Here is a 24,652-nt window from a genome sequence, read left to right as displayed (position 1 = left end):
TATTCCCACAGAACTAAAAATATTTTTAGGAACGGGTAGTTTTTGAAAGTCATAGACATTTTCTGAGAAGTCCAAGTAATAAATTTTTGGGAATTTTTTCATAACGCGTTTTTCAAAAAATCAGAACTAGTTTCAAATATTCAAAACCACCGTTCAATGTTCTTTTAAAATATCTAAAGAGTATGTTAGTCTTGTAAAAACCCAATAAAGTGTTAGAAATATCAAAATAGGAGATCAAACCAGAAAATTATTCAAAAAAAAATCCATAAAAATTGACAACAAAATTTCTTCATTGAAGTGGTGAACGTATTTTGAACAAGTTATCAGAAAATGGTTTACAGAACGGGAAACAGTAGTCAACAATAATGATAAAATGAAACGAAAAATTAAAACAGAAAAAAAAAACTTTAACAATAAAAGGGATTAACAAAAAAAAACAATGAAGTCATCTATTTCTGATGCTTGACCTTTCGTCTTTTCTCCAACTTCTTTCTCCACATGTTAGTCTTTGTGGCTCCTGGTTTCGCGAATTCGACGACGCTCTAGAATTTGAAAATTTAATATTTTACCATTGAAAAACTTTGAAATTAATGCATCAAACAATTATTGTTACCTTGTCCTTCTTTTCCGACGCGGCCTGAACGATAGTCTTTCCGGATAATTTAGCCTTATTCGCCTTCTTTCCTCCACGCTTTCCACGTGTTCGTACGCTCGCCACATCAGTCTTTGATTTCTTTGTCTTAGAATCACTGGACGATGGCTTTTCATCATCATCGGCCACATCATCAGCATCTGACAAGTCTCCAGCCAAATCACTGATTCCAGAAAGATCTGTGAGTCCAGAACAGGTTGATCCAATTTCTGTCAGTTCTTCCTGTTCTTCATCGTCAATTGCTTCGTCATCATCCTCATCTGGACCTCCATTCTGAAAAAAAATATTGTACTTTGGTATTACAGGTGGATTTTTGCTTCAAAAAATTTAAAATTGTCTTAATTTCAGAAATATCAGAAAAGAAAAACGAAAAATCGGGGAATACAACTTGAAAAACACTTTTTTTTGGCTAAATTTCCAGTTCGAATTTCTTGCAGGAGGGAATTCAAACAGGTAATTTAGCGAGTTTTGAAAATTCGAGTTTTTACTTGGAGTTTTCAGTCTTCCTCGATTTTTTTCTGATTTTCTATTATGGCATATCTGAATTTAGGATTTTTGAAGTAATATACTTATTCAAGCTTCACAGTTATTTAAAAAAAAACTCACTCTTGCCACATCATCAAGCTCGAGTTGAGCATCCAAAGGCAATTGCTCATCGTCATCAGCGCACATTTCATTGATTGGTGCTTGAGAAAAGTCCTTTTTAGCTCGCTCTTCACATCCTGGCGGAGGTACAAAGTATGGAAGCTTTCCTCTCTGGAACTCATTGAGCACAACTTTAGAAACTGCAACAATATCAGGATCTCCTCCTTTCAACAAACGTCCTTGTTTGATAGCAATCTTCGTGAGAAAATCGTCAACATCTGTGAATTCTGGAATACCGTATTGACGGCGAAGATGTTCCGGTTTGCATCGATCTAAGACTCCTTGAACATGATTCTCCGGATCCTTGACATTTTCGACACGAACAACTCCTTTCAGAATAATCTGTGTCTCTGAATCTCCTTGTGGATAGACAACTCCTGGAGAGTCAATCAAATAGATTCTACGCATCAACATGACATATTGCCAAACTTTGGTTTCTCCAGCAATCGGAGCTGTTTTGCACACTTTTTTCTTGCGGAGTGTATTCACAAGTGACGATTTTCCGACATTCGGATATCCGATAAAACCGACACTGATCTGTGGACGGTCTGGATGAAGTTTTGCAAATTGACGAAGAAGATTGATAACTGCTCCTTTTCCAAATGAGTTATTGATTGAAGCATGGAAGGCAATTGTAGGCATTTCTTTTGACAATTCTCCGATCCATTTTCTCTGAAATTAAATTAGTTATGGTTGCGGTTAAAGATGTTTCTTTTTTTAAAAGTTTTCTTCGAACAAAAGTGAGCAAAAAATCTGCTAGTCTGTCGTTTACTTCAAAAACATGATTTTTTGTTTTTCCGATATTTCGAAAAATAGCCCATATTTTTGGCGCAAATACTTTTTAAATTTCGAAAAAAAAATTCGCTTAAAATTTTTTCGGAACTTTTTCCTAATTGTGAAATGAACTCACCGTAACCCAAGTTGGAACAAGATCGACCTTATTGATAACAGTTACAAGATGCTTGTGAGGCTTTTCCTTTCTCAAAAACTCCTCGACGTGTCGACAACGAGTTCCCTGAAAAAATTATGTTGTTTCCGATTTTTTTTCCTTAAAATACTCTGCATAATGGCAACATTTTCTATATCAGCAAAAGAAAACGGAGAAGTCGTAAAACTTTTATTGCCACTTTTTTCTTTTTAAATTTCTCTATGAAATACGATGATTTTTGCGTCCTGCACTCACCTAGCGGTGGCGATAACGAAAAAATAAAATTTCAGAATTCATCAGTACAAACAAGCTTTCTCTTGTTTTTTTCTTTCTTTTTCATATTTTTTGTTGTGCACGCTGGCTCACAAAGAGAAAGGACGACTAAAACGGAGATGAAGTGGGGGAGAAAAAAAGAAGAACAAGAGGCGAAAAAAAGCAGGAAAAACACTAAACTTGTGAACGAACGTTATGTGCCTTCTTTCTAAGTTGGCAGACAAGAATATACCACGATTAACGCTTTCTCAGTGACTTTTTTGTACTCATGAGTGCCGTAGTTTTTGAAACTTTTGCGTTGAATATTTGAAAATTTGGTAAAATCGTAAAAAATTGGAAACTTCTATAAATGGTTTAAAGTTAGCCTCATAACCTTTATTTCTGTGAAAAATCTCCAATTTATCTAATTTCCTTACCATTGGATCTCTGGCATCAACGACTTGAACAACGACATCAGACGAGTCAATAACCTTGTAGAGCTCTCCCCAAACTCTGTTACTCTGTCCAGCACGGAACAATGGATTCATGTTTTCTGGGCGATCTCCAAGCTCCTTTTCTCTGCTCAGATCAAGCTCTGGCTTGTACTTCACATCGCGATCTTCGGCGCTTTTGCTCATTTCCTGTAAGATGTGTATTTACTCTAATGGGGTTATTCAAGTAGTGTCGGAAAATTAAAAAGTGTAGAAAAATTACGTCACAACTGTATTCAAGTATATAAATACATTTTGCTCAATTACTTGAATAACCCCATAAGTTTCTATGCTAATTCATCTTTACTACAACCTATTAAAATATTATACATGATGGATAACTTTAACTTTAAAGAAGAAACAAACCTCAAGTGAAGCCTCAGTCAGCTTGGCCTTCTTTCTCAACGACTTCTTTCCGAAAGTATATTCGAAACTTTCTGTTTCAGTCACATGTACTCTTTGCGTCTGAAAATAAATAATTTTTAAAATTTAAAGGTAGATACAGTTTTTTTCAAAACGAGAACCCAGCTATCAAACATTTTTGCTGTATTAAACTTCAAATGAAAAAATGTTTTGTGGCGGTTCGAATCAGTAATTAATTTGAACAAACCTTTGCCTTCTCTTGAAGCAGACTAATCGGCAGCTTGGTCTGTTTCATAACCACTTGAAACGGATCGCTCAGCACTTTTCCGAGGTTTGCTTGAAATTTTTGTAGTTGTTCTTGCCCAATGATTCTCGTGTTTCCTATAATTATTTTAATAATTCTAAACTTATTCAAACTTTCAAACAAACTTACCGAACCATTTTCTGTTTGGCTCAATTCTAGCTTGAGTTCCTGAAGCTAGAGTATCCTGGAACGGGGCGGCTTTCAGAATTTTTCCTTTCGAATCCCTGCAGTTATGAAAAAGGTAAATTTTCAAAGTAATAAATAAATTACCTGATTGGTTTGAAACTCTTGTACATACGAAGACGATTGATAGTCGCTTTGGAACGTTGACTTTTATCTTTTGCATCAGGTTTTCGATCTGAAAATTTTATTAAAATTAGTTTTTAATTTAATAATTCCAACCTGGATTCATTGAGTGGTTTGAACCACGGAACGTATGTCTGTTCTTCACCGGTCCATAATCTGGCTTTTGTTTCAGCTTTTTGCTGACTTTTCCCTCCTTTCTGGCTTTAACCATTTCGGATGAATTTGTGTTACCCTGTAATAATCGATAATTCAAAGAAAAAGTGACAAGATGAGAACGTTTTCAGAAAATGAAGAATGAAAAGAGACAAAGAAGAGGGAGAAAAAGGAAACAAAAAAGAAACGCAAACAAATCGCTCCGAAAACCATAATTTTTATGAGATACGATGGAAAACGAGCAGCAGAGAAAGAAACGATGAACAAAACACCAGTCTTCGACACATCTTTCTATTCTGTTTTCTTTGTTATCAAAAGTAACCACATGGGATTACGGAAAAATTAGAATTTACTTTATATAGGTTCAATTTTATGATGTTTTCTTTTATCTAGACTTCAAAAAAATCAGAAAATTCGCCGCACAAATAAGTTCGTTTGAGAAAATAAGTTTAAACTTTTAAATTGTTATCTAGACCTGAGGAAGGTTACGAAATTCCATTTTTTTTTGAAAATATTTTCTACGGAACTTTCGAAATATGCATTGCTAATTCTAACGAAAGATGGGTGGTTGACCCAACGAGGTTTAAAAACACTTTGTTTCCTGATGGAGGAAACACCCCAGTCCCCATCTCCTAAAATGTTTCTTGTGCCCAGGCCACTATTCTATTTCGTTAGAAGCTAGCAGTGTCCCCCAGTCCATATATTTTGTTTCCCGTCGCCTCCTGACAGAAGGACGTCTTCTTTTTCTTTTCCTTGCTTCGATATGTCACATTTCGTGTCTCTCATTGGCTCCGGCTCCTCCGGATAGGCTACTGCAGCAGCAGCTCGTGTGTTCTTTTGGCGTCAAAAACTATGTTGTACTTACTTACGTTGCGCACAATTTCCTTGTTCGTCCTCCGCCCGATCTACGAGCCTATGAGTCAAGTCTTATGCAAATATTTGGATAAGGTGGTCGAAATCGTGAAATCAATATTTCGACCGGCAACGAAAATTAGTTTAACTCTTCCTGCTTCTTTATTTCCTTAGACTAAACTTATGTTCAACTCTGAACCAAATTTAAAAAATCTTAACTTTATTAACTTAAGAAACAATGTTGTAACTTTTCGTTTATGCTCGATCGGGCCCGACGCACCTCCTTCGTCTTGTTAATTTCTCCGGAAAGAAAACATGAACTCTATTGTCTTTCTCGGCTTTCCCCCTCCATTACTCAAGAAACAAACTAACATTTGATATTCATAGAAGCAGAAAAACAATTTTTTATGTATAACGATCGGATTCCATTAGCCTTCAACAATACTATAAACTTATGTTTTCAAAAAACTTCGATAGTAACCGCTCCGTTCTATTCGTCATCACACGCCCCTTTATTAGCAATCTTTACGTTTTTTCTCTTCGCGTTCGTTACGTTACAAAACAAGAGAAGAAAGGAAACAATATACTTCTTTTTTTCTCCAGTATTATACGGAGAAAACACTAGAAAAAGTGGCTGGTATCTTCAGCAAAAATCACACTTTTTTAAGGGAGCATCAAAATGCTCCCCTGGCGCTGGTTTTGAACTTTTTTGTTTGAGAATTGACAAAAACAAAGGAAAAGACTTTCAATATGTCAGGGAACAGAAAAATTGAAAAAGGTTAGGTAGGAAAGCAAGTTCTATGATGAAAAAAAGTAACTTGGTTGAGAACTAAATGAAAATTTTGTTGAACTTTAAGTGATCATGGAATACTACAGAACTTTTCTAATTTTTCAATGCTTTCAAAAAAATATACGCGCAATCTATAGAATGTATCCTAAAATCAACTGTTAAAATGCCACAACAAATGGCGTCTTCTCAATTTCTAATGTTTTAGCTAAATAATTGTTGGTTTTCGTATTAAAATATAATAAAAATCAGTAAATTGTAATTTTAAAGTAAAAAACCGGAAAGAAAATCGATTAAAAATCGATAAAATCAGATAAAAAATGACGAAAATAATATAAAAATAAGTTTTGCACGAGATATGCGCCAACACTCACGGCATGCGCGTCAACCTCTTCCTTTGCGCATTTCTCGATTGAGGAAGGCGGGGTCATTAGCCACACTGCTTTCCACTTGTCACCATCTCGAAAATCACCCAATATTGCTGCTTGTCGTCTATTATTTCGATAAGAGAAATCCATAAAAAATACGGGGGAAATTTGATTATCAAACTTTCCCTCAATCGCCGTTTTCATGGTTAGTTTCGAATTTTTCTTTTGAAAATAATTGTGATTTCTGTTTTTTTTTCTCGTGTAACCGATGAGTCATCGTGCTAATTTGGTCATGTCTCCTACGCCAGACAGTACAAAATTTCTAATTGTCTCTGAATTATTTATTGATAGAAAAAAGTAAACGTTTTGAAGAAAAATAGTTTTTTTTGTTTTCTTGTGTTTTTTCCCGACAAATATCGATTTTTTAAATGATTTTCCGACAAGTTCCATCGAATTGACAGAGAAGAGATTGAAAAAGAGACAAATGAAAACAAATATAAAATAAAATGATTATGGTGCGTCCATAGTCTGCGGAAAACCGGAGTTCCTCGCTTTTTTTTCCTCAAAATTCAAAAAAGTAGCGTGGCCAACCAATCAGCTGTTGTTTCTTGTTTTCCCATTGTTCAGCTTAAAATTTTACAGCCTCTAATCGGTTGAACACGCCCACTATTTTGAAATTGACAAATAACAAAGCGAGAAACTCCTTGTTTTTTTCCGCAGACTATGGACGCTTCCGCACGCGGGCATTTCCCGTTTTCCGCAGACTATGGACGCACCATTAGAAAACCACAAGCGATAAGCTCGATTTTATTTTTTGAAACATTTTTGATAAAAAATTATTCTTATCACTTCACACCGCTCCCATTTAACTATATAATTCTTCAATTCTCCTGATTTATGAAACTTTTCAGAATAATTTAAAGAAAACGTTTTGAAAAAAAGAAAGAAAATGTCATGTGATTTCCAAAACCTGTTTTTTCGGATGGTGAACGCCGTATTTTCTACTTCGTGAAAGTTTTCGTTCCGTGTGAAACAAATAAGTAAAAGTTTTCCAAATAAACAAATCTATTGAAATTTCTTTATAAAATTGAATATGATACTAATAATATTGATAGATCCATGAAAAAGTGCCAGTTTTTTCTGAAAAAAAACGTAAATTTTAAATAGAAAAAAAAACCGATTTTATATATAATTTTAAACATTTTCTGATAATTTTCGCTACAGATATTCTTTGTTTTGTTTGAATTATTATACATTTTCACTCTTCTCTCTCTCTCTTTTTCTCTTCACACATTGTAATAATCAACACACTTCGACAATGTGAGGGCTATGCATTTGTTCCGTTTTGCATATATATATTTTCTTTTTTTTATTATTGTTATCTCTCAAGAGAGAGCTAACAGGTGCATTTATAATAAAATCATTCACATTTTCAAGGTTCAAGTAATATATAGCTCTTTTTTGATCAAATTATACGGAAAACCGCATTGTTTATTTTAGTTTAAAACGACACAGTCGGAAATCGAAAAGAAATATAATGTGAACTCCTTTTTCGTTTAAAAAATTTCAGCATCGAACACTGTTTAAAAAATTAATACTTACTGAAAATATCAGAAAATGACAAATAAAAACATCCCAAATTTTTTGAATAATTAAAAAAATAGTGCTCTTGTACAGCAAGAAATCGAATCGCATTGCAATGAGCTTGATATGTCTTCCAATTTTTTTTGATTTCATGAGAAAAATCTTTAAAATTAAGAGTTCAAAGTTATCATAGGCAAAAACCGAGTTATTGTCACTTTTTTAAACTGTGAATTAAAATAATCTAAAACTTGGTAAAAGTTTTGAAATGACACTTTTTGATTTGTGCTTCTTTTATTGCAGAATTTTTTATTGCTTTTTTTTTGAGTTTTGAATCACTTTTTAGTAATCATTCAAGTCTTCTAACTTGTCCAAAAATTTAATTGGAAAATTCGATAAAAATCTTGTGAAATATCTTCTCCAAACCTTAACTTAAAATTAAGATACTTCATAATAAATGTTTCTATTCCTATTTTATCTCTCTTCTTCTTCTTCTTCTTCTTCTTCTCACCTCAATGTTTCTTCCCAATCCATAATTAGCATAAAAGGTGTCCAAGGACATCTCGGAGGGTTTACCCTTCTTGTCTTTTGTTTTAAAAAGTATATTTTTATTGTTTTCTAGTATATTTCTGTATTAAATTGTATCTTTCTTCTTCAAAAGTAGGTTAATCTGGTTTATTTTAATTTTTTCCAGTTTTAGCTTAAAGGTGTAGTAGGTAAATTATTTCGGCCTCAGTAGATTCAAAATGGCCTAAAAAGATAGAATTTCACAATAAGACCACTTGAAAATTTCTGAAAAATGTTTCGACATTCAATTTGAAACTAATCCTTTTGTCAGAAATCAGAGTATTTCTGAATTGAAATATTAAAAATTGAAAAGAATATATTTCATTGCTTCCAACACCGCACGCACTCTTAATCCGTGCATCCTAGCAACCAAAGTGTGCCTACAATTTCATTTCTCATTTGGCTTTTCTTCTTGATTGATACATTATTACTTCTCACATAATTTAATGATCAGGAATAATTTAAAGCAGTGAAAACATGATATCAAAGTTGAATTCAGCTAAAAAACCAAAAAAATCCATAATTTTTTCGGCGGTACCTTTGATCGGAATCGCCTCAAATCCTGAATTCCCCCTCGTCAAGCATATTTTCATTAAAATTAAAATAAATATTCAATAATTTCAGACTGAAACGATGATTGTCGTTGAGCCGCGAGGACTCGGTCTCGTTCCTTGGGAAAAGGTATCCACATGGCTCATCATGGGAATCACCAAATTTTTCCAATTCTTCATTATCGGTGAGTCATTTGTGTTGTTTGAAGAGAAAAACGTTGAAATTAACATCATTGTTTGTTTGTTGATGATCTATGATTCGAAACATAAACAATTATTCTGTGAAAATCAAACAAAACGTCTTTTTGGTATAGATTTGGAAATAAGAAACTTTTCTTTTGAAAAAAATCGGAAAAGAAATAAAAAGTAAAAGTTAAGAATTTTCTTGAATTTTTAGTTACAAAAACGATTTTAAGAATTTGCTTTGAAAGAGAAAACCAATATTCTTGAAATACTTATCAAAAACATCTCTAAAAATCAGTTTTTTGAATTTGAAAAAACGAAGCACAAAATATTTTTTAATTGAGAAATCGAACATTTTTGGTTTCTCTATTTTTTTTTTAATTTGAAAGGAACATTTTTAAATTAATTATAAAAGCAATTGCTTTAAATTTAGAATTTTTATTTTGTTTAGAAGGAAATTACATGTTATCGAAAACGAAAAGTTTGAAAAAAATTTTTTTTCTTATCAACAAACAAAATTTGATACAATTTTGAAATAGTTTATTTTCTTTTAAAAAATCTTATTTTTTGGAATACGAGAAAAAAAAAATCGAATCTAAATGTTTTCGTTTCGGTGTGATACTTCTATGTTTTCGATCTGAAAATCAATGTAGAAAAGTGAAAAATATTTGATTGGCTAGAAAAATTAGTTTTTATTGGAAAATCTGAAAAAGAAGATCTCATCTTTTGTTTTCAAAATGAAGAAAAATGTTTTCAACGAAAGTTATATAATATTTAACAAAATAATTTTCGTCAGAAAAAATATTATTCAAATCTTTCTTTCACCTTTCTTTTCCAATTTTAAAAATATTTTCTTTTAGTTTTAATTTGAAAAGTTTGAAAATGGCACCAAATTGAGCAGATTGAGAGATAGATGAATGATACTGCTTTTGCAAATTTTTCATACAAAAAAACTCCCAAAAACTTGTCCATTTTCTTAAATAAAATTTCACAGATTTATAATTTCAGTGGGAGGATCGATTCCATACGTATTTCAATATGTTGAAATTCATCATCGTCGCAATGCTTCTGGTTTCTCATTGTTCGTGTGTCTTGCTCTCTGCGTTGCAAATATTCTTCGTATATTGTTCTGGTGAGTATTTATTTATTTTTTGAAGTATTTTAATTATAAAAATCAAAATTATTATAATTTCTAGAGTTTTTAAATTTTCCATTCAAAAAGAAACAACAAAAAAGTGGTGAATGTAAATAATTTTTTGAGTTAGATAATTATTTTATAAATCAAGTCGTTAGTATACTTAGTTCGGTTGAAACAATTGGAGAAGAATTTAAATATCGAAAAATATGTTGGACTAATATTGAATATTACAGTCTTGTAATATTTTCCAAGGCTCTCACAGTGAGCCAAAACAATTATACAAATTTTTGAACATAAAATAAATTTCTGAATTTATAATATTAATTAAAAGTAAGATCTTAATTTTGAAATGGTGCTAAAATAGTCAAATATCAAAACTTAAAAACATTTATAAATTGCTTTTGTTCAAATTAAAAAGTACCAGTTCAGTAGTCAATGTTTTTTTGAATTTTTTCAAAAAGTCAAATATTCGGAAATTTTTAAACATTCGGCAATTTTCCCATTTTTTTCCTAAAATAAAAAAAAAGAAACATGTGTGTGAATTTTTCATTTTTTATTATTTCTTTTCAGGTTCGGAAAATGGTTTGACAATGCTCTTCTTGCTCAAAGTATTGTTATGCTCATCTGTATGATTTTGATGTGAGTTCAGGCTACATGATGTTTCATTTTAAAAAATAAATTTTTCAGGCTGGAACTTGCTGTCCGTATGAATCGAAAACACACACCAAAGCCACTTCGGAAGTCAATTCTCAGTAAGTTATTCACAATTTCTTTGATCTAAAAGTGACTGCCCATCACTCGATCCATCAGCCAGAAACTTTTTGCTCCTTCGCATGCATCATCCTTCTGTGCCATTTTTGTGTGAATGGGAATGTGAGACGATGTGTGTGTGCATGTGACGTCAACATAAGTTTGAACAAAAATACGAGGAAGAAAATATAGAGAGGAGAAGATATTTTAGGATATCTGGGCAGTTATTTTTGGGATTCAAGTGATCTATTAACAAATATAAATAACTTTATGAACCTATGTTGTGTTGTGACGTAAAAGTGATTTTATTACTAAATCCTTTGTTGAAAGTTTTCTTTAAACTTGACTCTTTTTACTGACTAACTGCTGCTAGCTTTTCAAATACATTTTTAATATTTGAACTCTCTCCTAGGATTCTCTGTAAAAGTTATAAAGTATTTCCATTGGTTTCTTCAATCTTGTGTCACTGTGGAAAATATTTAAATTTCTAATGCAATCTTTATCGGATATAACCCAACTAATCAAGCATTTTGTCCAAAAGTCATGCGAAAAGCACCAATGGAAACGTTTTCAGTCAGAGCTTTACGAATATAGTTCGCAAAATCGGAACTAGTATCAGATTTATTATGATTCAACCAGATCAACCTACCCATATTTCTTGTTTGCATGCTTTTCAGTGTAACTAGATGTTTGTATGTTCAAGAATCCAGAAAACATCAGTAGACTTTGTTGCGGATTCCTTGAACAAAATGCACAATATATCAAAATCCAATCTGACTAATTACACTCTCTGGTCTTTCTTTTCCAACTCTTTTTTTCCCAGTTTCAGTCAACTTGCTCTCACATTTCCCCCACATCCCTACCATATCTATAATTCATCTCCTCAGCAACCAAGCACTTCTCTAGTTATGTGTATTGCAAAAATCGTTTTTTTCCTCTCTATTCGTCTTCATTCTCTCGTTAGTTCAAATTCCGAAGTACGTCTTTGCTCTGTCGAATTATTCATTATTCAAAAATGAGAGCGGGTGTGTATATGTGTGTAAAAGACAAGAAGATGAGATGTTTTATATACAAAAAATTGAGTTTCTTCTCCAATATCGATCACACCGGATCAGTAAAAAAGGAAACAAATTAATTATGACATGGGAAGATGAACACGTCCGAGGAAGAGGAAAGAGAAGAGATGATGAGATGAGATTCGGTTACGAAGCCACTGTCTGCAACTGGAATCGCAAAGATTTTTGAAGATAAAATTAAATGAGATGGGCTATTCCTTATGCTAGAGAGAAAAGATTTACCGAATCGTAGGGATTTTTGAATTCGAATTTTTTGGGAAATATAAAATATTGAGGGATATTATTTGTTGGGTGTAAAAATGGATTCAAAAGTACTACTCACCTTATGATCAGGAGTAATGAGCCCAACAACATTTGGTTCAGTTTGCCTCCTTTTGGATCGAACTTTCGTTGTCAGCATTCCATTTTTGTTCGATGACATTTCAAACGATCGGTGCCTTGTTTGCATTTCCTGAAACATTACATTTTGAAGAAAAAACAGAAGAAAAGTGTGACTTACTTTTTCCTTATGCCTATGTACATGTCTTGCAATCCTTTGCAAAATATTATCGGGCGGGGCTGGAACAAATGGTAAACATCGATTGACAAATTGCCAAATTGGCACTACGAGCCGGAATGCGGAACGTTTGAACTCTTTAACTGTGAATGAGTAGATGATGGGATTGAGCATTGAATTACAGTAACCCAACCAACTTGCTACATCGATGGCAATCGGAGGAACACAACCAGAACATTTATAATCTGAAATAGGATTAGTTACCGGGTAAAAGATCTTGAAACAAATTATTATACTATACTCACTTGTCAAATATAACCCGAAAAATGGCAACCAACAAAAGAGAAATGAGCAAGAGACGACACCCAATGTCTTTGCAATTCTCTCATGTGTTCTGAGTACCCGTCGCTGATGCTCCACCATCCCGTTTGTCTTTCCAAAGTGTACGCGTAGTGTTGTCTGAAAGCGGAAACTTTGTGAATTATTAAACACGAATCTTTTGCAAAAATTCAATACCTGCTGACTGAGCGTGTTCGTGAGAAAGTTCATGTTTGATCCGAGAATCATGAGAAACCCACGATCTAAAGCTTTTTGACGGTTCCTTGCAAGTTTATAAATGCGCCAGTAAAGTGTTAATGTGACTGATGCTGGTAGAAAGAATGCAAACACAACGCTATGAGCCAAGTGGCGAATCTCATTTCCAACAAAACACAAGGACTGAAAATGGACTTGATCTAGTTTGATATTTCAAAAATGACGAAAAACTTACATCATCGTAACATTCTGGCTGCTCCCACCGAACTGTTGTGAGCAAAATCGACGAAGAGAATATCCAGATGATTGTCATCACTGATATTACTTTTGTTTTCGTGACAATGCTCTTGTATCGAAGTGGCCTTGTAACTGCGAGATATCGATCCACAGATATCACACATATTGTCACCTGATGAAGTGGATATCAGATTGGAAATCAAAATCAAATACTTACCACTGAGCAAGTGCAAAATGTTACATCAGCTGCTACCCATAATCGACAAAGAAACCGTCCAAATATCCATTTTCGATATATTAAGTACACGGCTCCCATTGGGAGTACAATGACACCGACTAAAAAGTCTGTTAAACCCAAATTCCAAACTAAAAGTGTTGTATTTGTACGACCGACACGAGCTTTGAAGAATAGGACAAGAAGGTTTCCGAAAATGGTTAGCAGAATTATAATAACTGCTGGAATGCACAATAGCACAAGTACAGCAGGGGGTAATTGTTCTCCAGTTCGTAACTTTTCACGGAGAATTATTCGAAGCTGCAAATTTTATGGTTTAATCATTTAAATTTTGAACTGATCCAACCTGTTCTTTACACATTTCCGATACAACATCTGATTCGTTGCCCGTACTTATCCCAGCCAGTTTTGCAATTTTCGAGTAGTCGACTTCTTCGACGACACCGCCATCTCCATCGGAGACTTGAAACATGACGGCGATGACGGTGATGGTCCGATGTTTCTAATGTTGCCACTCTTCTCTTAAAAAATATTTTTGCTACAAAGTTTTGAAAAAAGCGAAGCAGCAAAGAAAAAAGAACCGATGATCACACAAAACGAGTGCACAAAAAGGCGGTAAGGAGGAGCAGAGGAGGAGCACACGGGGAGGAAGAAGAGGACAAATAGAATTTTGGCGCGGATGAATGGGAAGATAATCAGAAGAAGTAAGGGGCGAAAAAAAGGGCGCGAAGAAGAGGGGCATGGAGGAGGAGACGAAATCGCGTGCGGAGCCGAGAGGTGCTCTTCTACTTTGGATCCCGTTTTGGAAACTTTATTCCTATTCTGGGCCGAAATCTGAGAGAAGACACCCTACACCGCCCACATAATGACGGAGGCGCAAGGTGTTTCTGTTTTGGGTGTTCTACTGAATTGATCTGAAATTTGGAAACATTTTTTGAAGAGAAGAGTCAGAAGCCGGACGGAGTCGAGAAGTTGCGGCGGTCATCATCATCCCATCATCATGTGATATTGAGTGCGCGCGCAGGTTCTCACACAACTGCGCGCCCTAGAAGGACAGCGTTGAAGCTGAAGGAAGCAGAAGGAGTAGAAGAAAGAGAAGAAGAAGGACTTGTGAGAAAACGGAAGAAGTAGGTGAAGAAGTAGAAGAAGTTGGACTCTTGATATATATCAAAGGGGGCATCTTACTCAATCTGAAGATACAAATCGAAATTTGCATCAGTTCAATCAAAGTGCTCAATTTGGCTTGAAGTTCAACCGATGATAGTTAAATAAAAAGCGCTTGACTGATTTTAGAGACCTTGGAACTGTTTTCTTAGAACCGTTATCTGTAAAAAAGTTTAAAAGGATCTATGAGAGCAATAAAAGTTGAATTTGGCCTTATACCCTTACAATAGGAAACGCTAAGCTACCTAGGGCTACCTAGGTTCCAACCTAATATTATCACCATTCTAGTTTGAAGTTTATAGCTGATGAACCAATAATTAATTTACTGTATGGGAAATTTGATCAACTTAAAAATATATACATATATGTTCTAAAGAACAAATTCGTCTATTTAGAATGACAGAATGTGCCTATTTTTGGGGATGGCACCGATAGATACGCGAGTAATTTAGGACGATTAGGAGGTGGAATGTAATATTAGAAATCGCGGAAGTCAGGCAAGAGCTCGAAGAACATTTTAAAACAAAATTCAGAAGATCGTTGAATATTGATTGTCGAAGAATGTTTTTCAGATGAAGTGTTTTTTGTTGGGTTCAAAATATTGAGGCTTCTACTTACAAGGCTCTCAGCCATGAGAACGTCAACATGGAAAGTTTAGAAGAGCGGATGGAGAAAGGAGTTCAAGAAAAGTTGTTGTTTCAAGTATAATGCCTGAATTTTTCAATGTAAGGAAAAGCCAAAGGTTTGGTTTAAAAAATGAAGAAAAGAAGGAGGGGCAGCAGAAAAATGAAATAGAGTGAAGGAAGTGTTGAGTCCATCGAGATCTATGGAGAGGTCAAAAGTACGCATGTAGAACCTAACTGATATGTTTAAAAGAGATAGATCATGGAATCAAGTGCTGGAAAAAAGAATTCCTGAGAACTATTTTGTGATCTTGGAATCTTGAAAAACTGGAATAGTTCCTTTTTCGGAGAAAGATACATTCTGATGCTTTGATCCTTTTTTTTAGATGTTCATTGAAAAAATGGGAAGAATTAGGGCTGAACGGAAGTGGAAAGACGATTTTCGTCTTTCTTCTCCTATCTTCACCAAATACCCTCATCGTCTTCCTTCTTCCTTCCTGACGTCTTCGTTGTTTAGGGCAAAAGTGTGAAGAAGAAGCATATGAAGAAGAAGAAGGGTGCCGTCGCACTGGTTTATGAATAAGTGATGGCGTTCTATGGTTTTCGCGTGTGGTGCACACACACACATGCCTTTGGTGCCGTGAGATACACCCTTTGGCTGCCAAGAGCAACTCCATAAGAAACTCATATCAAAAGATGTTATAATTGTTAGAATTTCTCTAAATGAGCAGCATTGATGGAATGTGGTTGGTTAGAGTCTTGGAATGTTTGAATGAGGAGTCAGAAAAGCGTCAGTTGGTGATCGCTTTTCACACAATTATAATTGATAAATCAACTGAACTGCAGGATGAGAAAGGCGAAATAAAGTTCCGAAATATTGGCCTCAAATAAGATTTCCGTTTTCAAAAAGTACAAAAACGTTGAGAGGGGGTCTACAAGGTTCAAGAAGATTGAACAGGTTGATTGAGTTTTCATATTGGAAACGTGGAACCACGACGTATGGAATACCAGATTGTGGATGTAAGTTTATCAATAATTCTTATACATGCAGAGACATATCATCAGAACACAGTTGCGAATTTGTATATGAGAACATGTTTCAGAATGAAGAACTTCTTAAACTTTGCGTCAATAAAAAATTTACCAAAGATTCAAAAGGCTTCATCGAAATATTTTTTGAATTTACAAAGAAAGCAATGTTCTGTATCAGAATAATCTGAAACAAACAAAGCAGTAGCTCCTTCATTTCAACAAGAATTAGCATAGTAATTGAGAAGCTCAGGACGAACGATAAAAATGCAATACAATCGGCTTATCCGTCGTTTGCCTCGCCTCTCAATCCTATTCTTCCATCCGCCACCGCCTTATGTCTGATGTGATGTGAAAAACCATAACTCTATCCGATTTTGAATGCAAATTGCAAAGGTTACTGATGTGCTTTGGATTTCGGAAAAAGGACCAAGTTTTCTTGCTTCCTTCTGTCCACGTCTACACACACAGTTTGAAAATAGCATTTCGGCTTTACACAAATGATCGAACAGAAGGCGACGAAGAAGAGAGAGGTGAAGAGTAAAAAGGCACGTGCATACACATATGCGAAGGATTTCTTCAAGTACCATAAAAAGCCAAGGATCAGATCAAAACTGAGTGAAGGGAATATTGAATAACGAGGGGTGCGGAGTCTTCAGAAGGATGAAGCGGTGATTTTGCACACATGAAAGTAGCTCGGAGCAGGAGCAGGAGCAGAAGAAGAAGAAAACGAAGCAACCTAGATGTGCAAAAGAGAAAAGAATGGAGAATAGAAGGATTCCTTCTTGCTTTTTTGCTCTGCTTTGTCGTCAGAAAAAACGACTTCAATTCAATTTCAACTGTGTGGATTACTTTACAAAAAATTGAGAAACTTTTTGCTGGACCTTTTAGAAATCAGAATAGAACAGAATTTCTGAATTCCTGTGTAACATTTTTTATAACTTTAGGAATGATATCTTTTTCGGTTAAGAGTTTCATTCCCAAGAATCCATCCAGAAAAAAGCAACAAGGAAAAAATCAAAGAATGTTTGTCGAAATAAGATTGGAGGTCTTCAAAATTGCATCTTCCGCGATTCTTCCTAGTGACATTTTGGTAAACAATGATTGGGACGAAGAAGAAGAAAACACAAACTCACGTGAGGTCCGAAGATGTCCTGCAAAAAGTAGGGGCGGAGCTTTCCAAGGAGAGCATCATTAACGCGGTGTCTATGTCAAAGATTGAAAGAGTCAAAAATGGAAGAAAAAATAAAAAAGGTTGACTCATGAAAGAATAGATTACGAGATGTGGAGACTCTGGAATCATTTGGCTTTTAGCTTCAATAAGAAATTTTTACAGCTTCAAAATATAACGGTAGAATTAAGTAAAGTATTTTCTGAAAATACTTAAACTTCAAAATTAGTCCCACCAAAGAGCAAGCTTGTGCCCTAACTCTAAACTCACATTGCATTCTTCCTTGTTTCACGCAAATGAAGCTCTTGATTGCTGCGTCTTCTAACCAATTTGTTTCCCACGGACTTTCACTAATCAAAGAAAGTATTAATTTTGCATAAAATGTTCACCTTTAAAAGTGGAAATATTTAAAAAAATACACTGCCTGCAAGTACATCTTTCCCTAATGTGTTGTGGTTGCGAATTTGAGTTTATTATAGAACAAACATATCATCGGAACACAGTTGCAAACTTGTATTACGTGATTATCAATGGAAAATGGGATCACTTCAAAGGTGAAGAAAAATCAGAATTTGATCGTTGTTGTAACTCTATATGCACACAGTTAACTATTTTATTTTGTGTGGATCCCACTTCTATCATATATTTCTCACTCTCTCTCTCTGGTATAAAGAGTGAAATCCATTTGAATTTGTTTTGCAAATGCGCTTTTAAAATATCTGAATTCAACGTAAACTATTTTCCCTCTCCCGGTGCAAGAATAAGTTTCAAAAATTACATTATTCAAATTCCTAATGCTATCATGTATAAGATAGTAAGTACATAACGACCAGGGCTGTCACCAAAAAAATTATACCAAAAACAAAAAATCGAATTTCTCAAAAAAAAACGACAGCCCTGATTACGACGAATTCACGAATAATTCAGCATATTTTTTTCATCTGCTATCAAACGAAGAAGCTCATTGGCAAAACAAATACCAAACCAATATCTTTGATGACTTTAATATTTAATTTCAGAGGGAGACTTCATTCGATCATTCTGGGCATGGCACGATCTCGCATCATTCATCATTGCCTTACTTGTATTCACCATCTTTTGGTCAGGAATCATGTCTATCATTATTCATTTCCAAGTAAGATAATAGTTTTTAAACGATACACTTATGTTTTCCAAAACCTTCCAAAACGTTATAAATTATTATTTTTAAAATAGTCAGTGTTTGCAAATTACAAAACTAATAAAAATTTCTGTCAAATTTTCGAAACCTAAAAAAATTTAGCTAAGGTTTTGACAAATTACCTCCTTTTTTAAAAACTAAATTCGATCAAAGTTTTGAATCTTTAAAAAAATATTTCAGCCAACTTTTCGACTTTTTGAGAGATTCAGAGCATTGTTCGAAAATTTTAACGAAAATTTTGATTAAAGCTTTTTAAAAGATATAACTCGTAAAAACACTTTTTCGTGGACTTCCAAAATTATGATAGAAGAAAACTGAAGAATTGCCAAAGTCTTCAAAATTTCGAAATTCTTTTATTTTTACTAGGTTGATCTTTTACCATTTTAGCATCATTTTGAGTATTTCCCCATTGATATTTCTAAATTTTAAAGATATTTCGGATAAAGTCACAAAATTTCATAATTTTCAGATAAGCATCCTAATAGAAACGATTGGAATGATTGCATTGTTAACAGAAGCCACACTTGGAGTACCTCAGTTACTTCGAAATTTCCAAAGAAAATCAACACAAGGAATGAGGTAAACATTACTAATTTATTCGGGTTCATATCATGAAAACGTTTGAAAATTGGAAATTTGGAAAACTATGGAAATTTAAAAAAAAGCAATTTTGTAGTCATTTGAATGTTGTTTGTTGGAAACAATTTGAATCAAACATACGTGGGAAAAATCACATGGTTATTAGATAATTTTCTAGTTTCCGAAAAAAAAAAAAGAATCTACAAAAAAGGAAATTTTGAATCCAAAGTTTGAATTGAAAAACGTGGAAATGAGAGAGAGAGAGAGATAGAAATGACATAATGAAAATTTAATTTAATAAAAGAATATCGGATTTCGTCGAACTGCTCTCTGGACTTTTTCCATTACCTTCGGGGGATTTTCGTTGAGAACTTGACAAATCTGAAAATGACGGATTCTTTCTGAAATTAATTCTTTCGAAACTGTCATTAAAATGAGAATTTCTGAATAAAATGGCCAATTTCAGTATTCCAATGGTATTGGCGTGGCTGGCTGGAGATCTCGCTAAAACTGGTTATTTTGTTGCAACGGGAAGTCCTAAACAGTTTTGGGTTTGTGCCATTCTACAGGTAAGTAATTCATTTTTTTATTTCGAATTTTTTGAAAACCGAAAAAAATATCATTATTGAACTTTCAGAAAAACCGAAAAATCAAAAATTTTCGGTGTTTTTTCGAATTTTGAATTTTGAACTTCTGGAAAAGTTCCAATAATTTTAGGACAAAAAACAAAATTGTAGGACATAAATACAAAAAAAACCAATGAAAATTTAATTAAAAATATGTTGATTTTTATATGAAGAAGGAATGTCCTTTTCAAAAATGAGAAATGACCGGAAAATATTGAAAAAAAGAGTTTCCAGAAAATTGAAATTCAAAACTTGAAAAAAAAAACAAAGAGCCGAAAAAATTTCGATGTTTTGGTGTTTTTCAGAGAAAAATCAGAAATGAGAGAAAAATACTGAAAAATACGATTTATTTTGATCAGAAAATAAAAACCTATAAGAAATTGTGGGCATTTTGAATCTTTTTCCAAAAAAAAAATCGAAAAATTTATAGTTTTTGGTTTTCAATAAGAATTATATATTTTTAAGCCGAAGCTAAAACATCAGTTCTAAAAAGACGGTCAAAAAATGTAATAACTAACAGTCATACTTTTTTGAAAGTAAAATAAAATTTGAAAAATACGAAAAGCGTTCAAAATATTTTTTTTATCCAAAAAAAAAATTGCCCAATACTTGCCCCAAAGTTTATTTTAAAAACTTTTCCAATATATTACAGATCACAATTGATATTCTGATTCTCGGACAAGTATTCATCTATCGTAAAAACACGAATGCAGGCGAACTACCGTACACGGCCAATAATCCGGCAATTCAAACTCATGAAGCTGCAATTGATTGATTTCTTTCATTTTCCCATTCTCATCTTAGAGAATAGTATTTATTTTCGAGAACTTTCAAGACATTTAAAGACATTTAAATTTTAAAAAAGCAACAACATAATCTGTGATGTAGACTTCTTCCCCTTGAGACCCATATTAAACGATTGGCCTTTCAGGATAATTTTTCCATTGCTCTTATTTCGAATTTACAAAAAGATTTTTGTGGTGTTTGAGCGAAATGTATCTTTATTAAGCAGCTTTAATTTTTTCCTTTCAATATTTTATCAAAAATCTCTTTTTCCATCATTTTTTATTGCATCCAGATACATAAAATTCTTCACTGATTCCGGGTATTTTTATCGCTCGTTGTTTTGTTAAACAGAAATCCCCCTTTCTTACTCATGAATTGTGATATTTCCGTCCCATTTTTACCCGATGCTATTGTAAATTCCTATCTATTCTCAGTGATTATCGATTCCTCTTAATTTTAAAATTTTTTGAAAATTGAATCGTTTTTGGTGTTTATACTTCTCAGATTTTTTCCCTTTTCAACACTTCACCTAGAAACTGACTAGAAAATTACTGGATTATTGATATTTACCTCACTAACCCTCATTTCGTCCCCCTTTTTATTTCTAGATTCTTTGTAAATATCGATATTTTTCACAAAGTAATTCTAACCTATAAAATACGAAAAGTGGTAATGAATGTGTTTTGAGTTAACAAATTGAGAATGTTCTTTTCAGTTTTCTAATGAGAATTCAAAATTTATAAAAAAGAAATAATATTCTAATCATCATCTCGAATAGTAAAGCTTCTTTCATGTCTCGATGCCATAATTACAGTAATCGCCGATTTCATTTGACTGTGTCCTACTGATTGTTTTGGGAAACATCCACATAAAGCTGTATCCAATAATTCTTTTCGTGTACTTCGAATTCCGAGAATTGACGAGAGTGGCATGAGAAATGGCCCAAGGAATGTTAGAGCATACCATGTGGATCCAAATGAGCTTGGCATTGGGATTCCTGAAAAAAATTGTGAACAAATTATAGAAAAGCACACATCTTTATGACGATTAAATTTTTTGTTGATATATATGACATCTAAAAATAATATTATGGAGAAGCAAAAAACGTCACTTTGTGAAAAGGCGCTCCATTGCCAATTGAAAACGCTCCGCCCCAACCATGGGTCTCGATAGGTATTTAGAAATTAATTATAAACTTTTTCAAATAATTTCGCCAATGTCAAGCATTTTTCGCTTTTTTTTGTAATGTTTTCCGTTGTTTTTAATGATTTTTATGAAATAAAATGCATATAGGCAAATGAAAAAAAATCATTAGAAATAACTTGAAAAAAATTGGCGAAATTAATTGAAAAGATGTGAATTTAAGGATTTGTCGCTAAATTCCTAACGAGACCCATGGGCGCCCAGGAAATTGTTTTTCTGCTTCCAAATACAATTGTAGGGAAAACTCACCAAAATAGAACTCAAATGATAAAAGTAATAAAGGCAAAGATACAATGACTGGTATTACTGATTGAATGAGAAGACTTTGAGTTAATTGAATTCTTTTTGATTGGATATCTGAAATAAATTTTAGATAATCACAAGAATCCTATAGAAGAGATCAGAATCACTTTTATTCTCACTTTCAAAGTGTTTCACAAATCGAAGAATTACAAAATTGACAATGATGGCTGCAAAATTGAAAAATAACGTTGAGAAGATCTGTAAAAATGTTAATTATGTAGTATTTGGTATTTGCAATATATTTGAAGTGAAAAAATCACGTAATTTCATCTAAGTAGTTTAATTCCAATCATTCTACAAATCAATTGCTCACCCGAACAAGTTCCATTCCATTACTGAATCGAAGTGTATAACACACATCATTCTTATTGTTTTCTCCAAATGGATAATTGAGAAACGCGTAAATAATCTGAAATTATTGAATCGATATATATTTTTAAAAAATTTTTTTTCAAAAATTCACGGATCTAGGCAATATTATAGAGATTAGGTTCGGGTTTAGAGTATCATGAAAACTTACAAATATTGTCGTAACTATGATGTGAACATTTATAACAAACCATGGAGATGGATGTCCTTTCAAAACAACTGTACGATAACGATATAATGATACCGCCTGTAAAAATTGTTTTTAAAAACACTCTCTGTAGGACGCTATGCCCGAAAAATTGTCAAGATAAAATGTTGTGAACCCGTATTTCTTTCTTAACTTTTCTGATAATTGTTCAACTTACAAAGGGCAAAACTTGATATGCGGATGTTGTAGAACTACAGAAATTCTTGAGAAATGAGCAAACAAAAACGGTATATACTGGTTGATGACCTGCTTGTAAATTGAAAACCATCCATGCTTGAAATAAAATCAATGGAATATTTAGAAGAAATGAGCCAAGAGTTACAAAAACTATTGTGCTCTGCAAATAAATAACTAAAGATTTCGGTTTTTAAATAATTTTTCTTGTTGTCATTTTTTGTTCATTTTAAAAGCAGCAGCTAATTACAAAAAACTATTTTAAAGGATATTTTAAAAATCCTACAAGATTAAAAAAAAAAAGTAAAATATTATTCACCTTCAATGACATCCAAATAGCTTTTCTTAATCTCACGAAAATGACAAGAAGTGCACTGAAAAGCCATGATGTAGCATTCAGAATAAATTCTACAGTAATTCGATCTCGATATGTCATTGGAGTTACTGTAAGGTCGGCTAAATCATAATTGGCTGGTGGCAATGAATTGTAGAATTCTGGAGATTCTGTAATGGCAGTGCTAACTGAGGTAGTAGATGCGTTTTCCATTGTACTAGGGATCCCTGAAAAATAAAAATGGTTGGTATTTAGTTAAAACAAAATTGATCGAAAATTAAAGAGTTGCTATAAATTGTGTAAAATATCTGAGATCTTCAAAAAATAAACTTTGCCAAACATCAGTTTAGCTGAAGATCGCTGAAAAGTTTTGACTGTATTAAAAATTTCTGACTAACAACTACAAGTATAATAAAGTTAAAATTAAATATTTTTATTAGATTTTCTGGTTGTAAAAGAATATTTCAAAGCTTTCCTAGAATCTATTTAAATCATTAAAAATCTACTTCGAACTTTCTTAGAAAAAAAAATGAAACTGAGTGTTGAAAGTCGGAAAATCAAAAAACGAAAAATAACATAATCTTTAAAAAGTTGAATGTTTAATCTTTTATTCGAGAAGAATGCTAAAATCATTAAAATTGACGTTGACATTTATGTAGCAGGTAAGTACGGTGAAACACAATATTTTTTCAACAAAAAATTAATTGAAAAATAATATCTACAGATTTTATAATATTTAGTAGTAGAGTAAAACAGACCAAATTCAAGTATATTCAATGTTAGTCTGAGCAATTTTGCACTCTTTTTTACTGAAATTAGGTCCCAAGAAGTGGACATACATGAATATGATGTTAATTTCCAATCAATCCAAAATTAAGCATAACTCGAAGTTCAGTGAGCAAGTAAACAGTCAAAAATTCGATAGACTTGTCTAAATTTATTCACAGAAAGATAATTGGCACCCATTGTGGTTGAAAATATGTTTTTGTATATTTGAAGCCTAGTAACTTTCATTACAGATTGAAGAGTCCACGATGTATCAATACAATAAGGTAATTGGTTGCATTTCTTAAATGTTTTTTTTTATTTTTTGAAAGTTTTGCACGTTTGATTTAGGTGTTAAAAATATCAATTTACTTTCGCGGAGATATTCAAGAGTATTTTTCAACTTATGTTAGTATTCTGGAGCCTTGATCAAACATACACATCGGTTTGCTTCCTTATTTTTTTCCGTAAATTCAATTAATTGGTTCTTGGCAATTTGTTTCTTTGCGTGCACAACTGCAATAAATTTGTTTGAAATCGAAAAACAGATAACTATGTCTAGTGATTCATAAAATGTTTTGAATTAAGGTTTTCGTGATTAATTATCAATTAATTGAATCAAAAGCAGACTATGACTAGGATCTTTTGGACTTTTAATCAGTGGGCGGATTAATGAAATTGTGTATTAA

At 33.0% G+C, this 24,652-nt stretch overlaps 4 protein-coding genes and 3 non-coding genes across 10 annotated transcripts; 3 read left to right on the top strand and 4 right to left on the bottom strand.

Annotated features, from left to right (window-relative positions):
• Nucleotides 1-274: 274 nt before the first annotated feature.
• Nucleotides 275-4,175, bottom strand: ngp-1 (Nucleolar GTP-binding protein 2). 2 transcript variants are annotated; one of them, NM_059874.6, is made up of 10 exons: nucleotides 4,038-4,173; nucleotides 3,906-3,993; nucleotides 3,765-3,859; nucleotides 3,579-3,712; nucleotides 3,335-3,433; nucleotides 2,915-3,118; nucleotides 2,208-2,312; nucleotides 1,259-1,969; nucleotides 614-925; nucleotides 275-542 (listed from the first exon to the last, which is right to left on the bottom strand). In NM_059874.6, exons 1-10 carry the CDS (start codon nucleotides 4,150-4,152, stop codon nucleotides 450-452), a joined length of 1,956 nt encoding a protein of 651 aa, NP_492275.2. In that variant the 5' UTR covers nucleotides 4,153-4,173; the 3' UTR covers nucleotides 275-449. The 2 variants fall into 2 exon arrangements, with proteins under 2 accessions (NP_492275.2, NP_001379024.1); NM_001392677.1 differs by having other exon boundaries at nucleotides 277-542; nucleotides 3,906-4,175.
• Nucleotides 4,176-6,132: 1,957 nt separating this feature from the next.
• Nucleotides 6,133-21,494, top strand: T19A6.1 (PQ-loop repeat-containing protein 1). Of its 3 annotated transcripts, NM_182066.7 has the most exons (10): nucleotides 6,143-6,306; nucleotides 8,874-8,985; nucleotides 9,992-10,115; nucleotides 10,692-10,760; nucleotides 10,809-10,873; nucleotides 17,916-17,990; nucleotides 18,456-18,571; nucleotides 19,086-19,195; nucleotides 19,662-19,764; nucleotides 20,474-21,302. In NM_182066.7, the coding sequence occupies exons 1-10, from the start codon at nucleotides 6,304-6,306 to the stop codon at nucleotides 20,594-20,596; spliced, it is 900 nt and encodes a 299-aa protein (NP_871866.2). In that variant the 5' UTR covers nucleotides 6,143-6,303; the 3' UTR covers nucleotides 20,597-21,302. The 3 variants fall into 3 exon arrangements, with proteins under 3 accessions (NP_001122518.1, NP_871866.2, NP_492274.3); NM_001129046.5 differs by lacking the exon at nucleotides 17,916-17,990 and having other exon boundaries at nucleotides 6,133-6,306; nucleotides 20,474-21,300; NM_059873.7 differs by lacking the exons at nucleotides 6,143-6,306; nucleotides 17,916-17,990 and having other exon boundaries at nucleotides 20,474-21,494.
• On the bottom strand, nucleotides 8,188-8,249 carry T19A6.6. Its single transcript, NR_050305.1, has one exon. It is a non-coding gene; the product is annotated as an Unclassified non-coding RNA T19A6.6 (non-coding RNA).
• Nucleotides 8,188-8,249, top strand: T19A6.5. Its single transcript, NR_050306.1, has one exon. It is a non-coding gene; the product is annotated as an Unclassified non-coding RNA T19A6.5 (non-coding RNA).
• Nucleotides 11,862-13,970, bottom strand: ser-5 (G-protein coupled receptors family 1 profile domain-containing protein). The gene is made up of 8 exons (NM_059872.3): nucleotides 13,796-13,970; nucleotides 13,432-13,749; nucleotides 13,213-13,386; nucleotides 12,960-13,160; nucleotides 12,749-12,902; nucleotides 12,447-12,688; nucleotides 12,270-12,398; nucleotides 11,862-12,094 (listed from the first exon to the last, which is right to left on the bottom strand). The coding sequence occupies exons 1-8, from the start codon at nucleotides 13,919-13,921 to the stop codon at nucleotides 12,074-12,076; spliced, it is 1,365 nt and encodes a 454-aa protein (NP_492273.2). The 5' UTR covers nucleotides 13,922-13,970; the 3' UTR covers nucleotides 11,862-12,073.
• Nucleotides 14,459-14,601, top strand: F16D3.8. The gene has a single exon (NR_050304.1). It is a non-coding gene; the product is annotated as an Unclassified non-coding RNA F16D3.8 (non-coding RNA).
• F16D3.6 (G_PROTEIN_RECEP_F1_2 domain-containing protein) lies at nucleotides 21,323-23,411 on the bottom strand (the record flags this gene model as incomplete). The annotated part of the gene is made up of 7 exons (NM_059871.4): nucleotides 21,323-21,604; nucleotides 22,060-22,167; nucleotides 22,233-22,311; nucleotides 22,427-22,522; nucleotides 22,634-22,729; nucleotides 22,848-23,027; nucleotides 23,184-23,411. 7 exons carry the CDS (start codon nucleotides 23,409-23,411, stop codon nucleotides 21,366-21,368), a joined length of 1,026 nt encoding a protein of 341 aa, NP_492272.2. The 3' UTR covers nucleotides 21,323-21,365.
• Nucleotides 23,412-24,652: the final 1,241 nt, after the last annotated feature.

This window comes from Caenorhabditis elegans, chromosome I, assembly GCF_000002985.6.
Source record: "Caenorhabditis elegans chromosome I".
Lineage (NCBI taxonomy): Eukaryota > Metazoa > Nematoda > Chromadorea > Rhabditida > Rhabditidae > Caenorhabditis > Caenorhabditis elegans.
The sequence above is the reverse complement of the archived record's forward strand: the minus strand, read 5'-3'. Positions and strand labels throughout refer to the sequence as shown.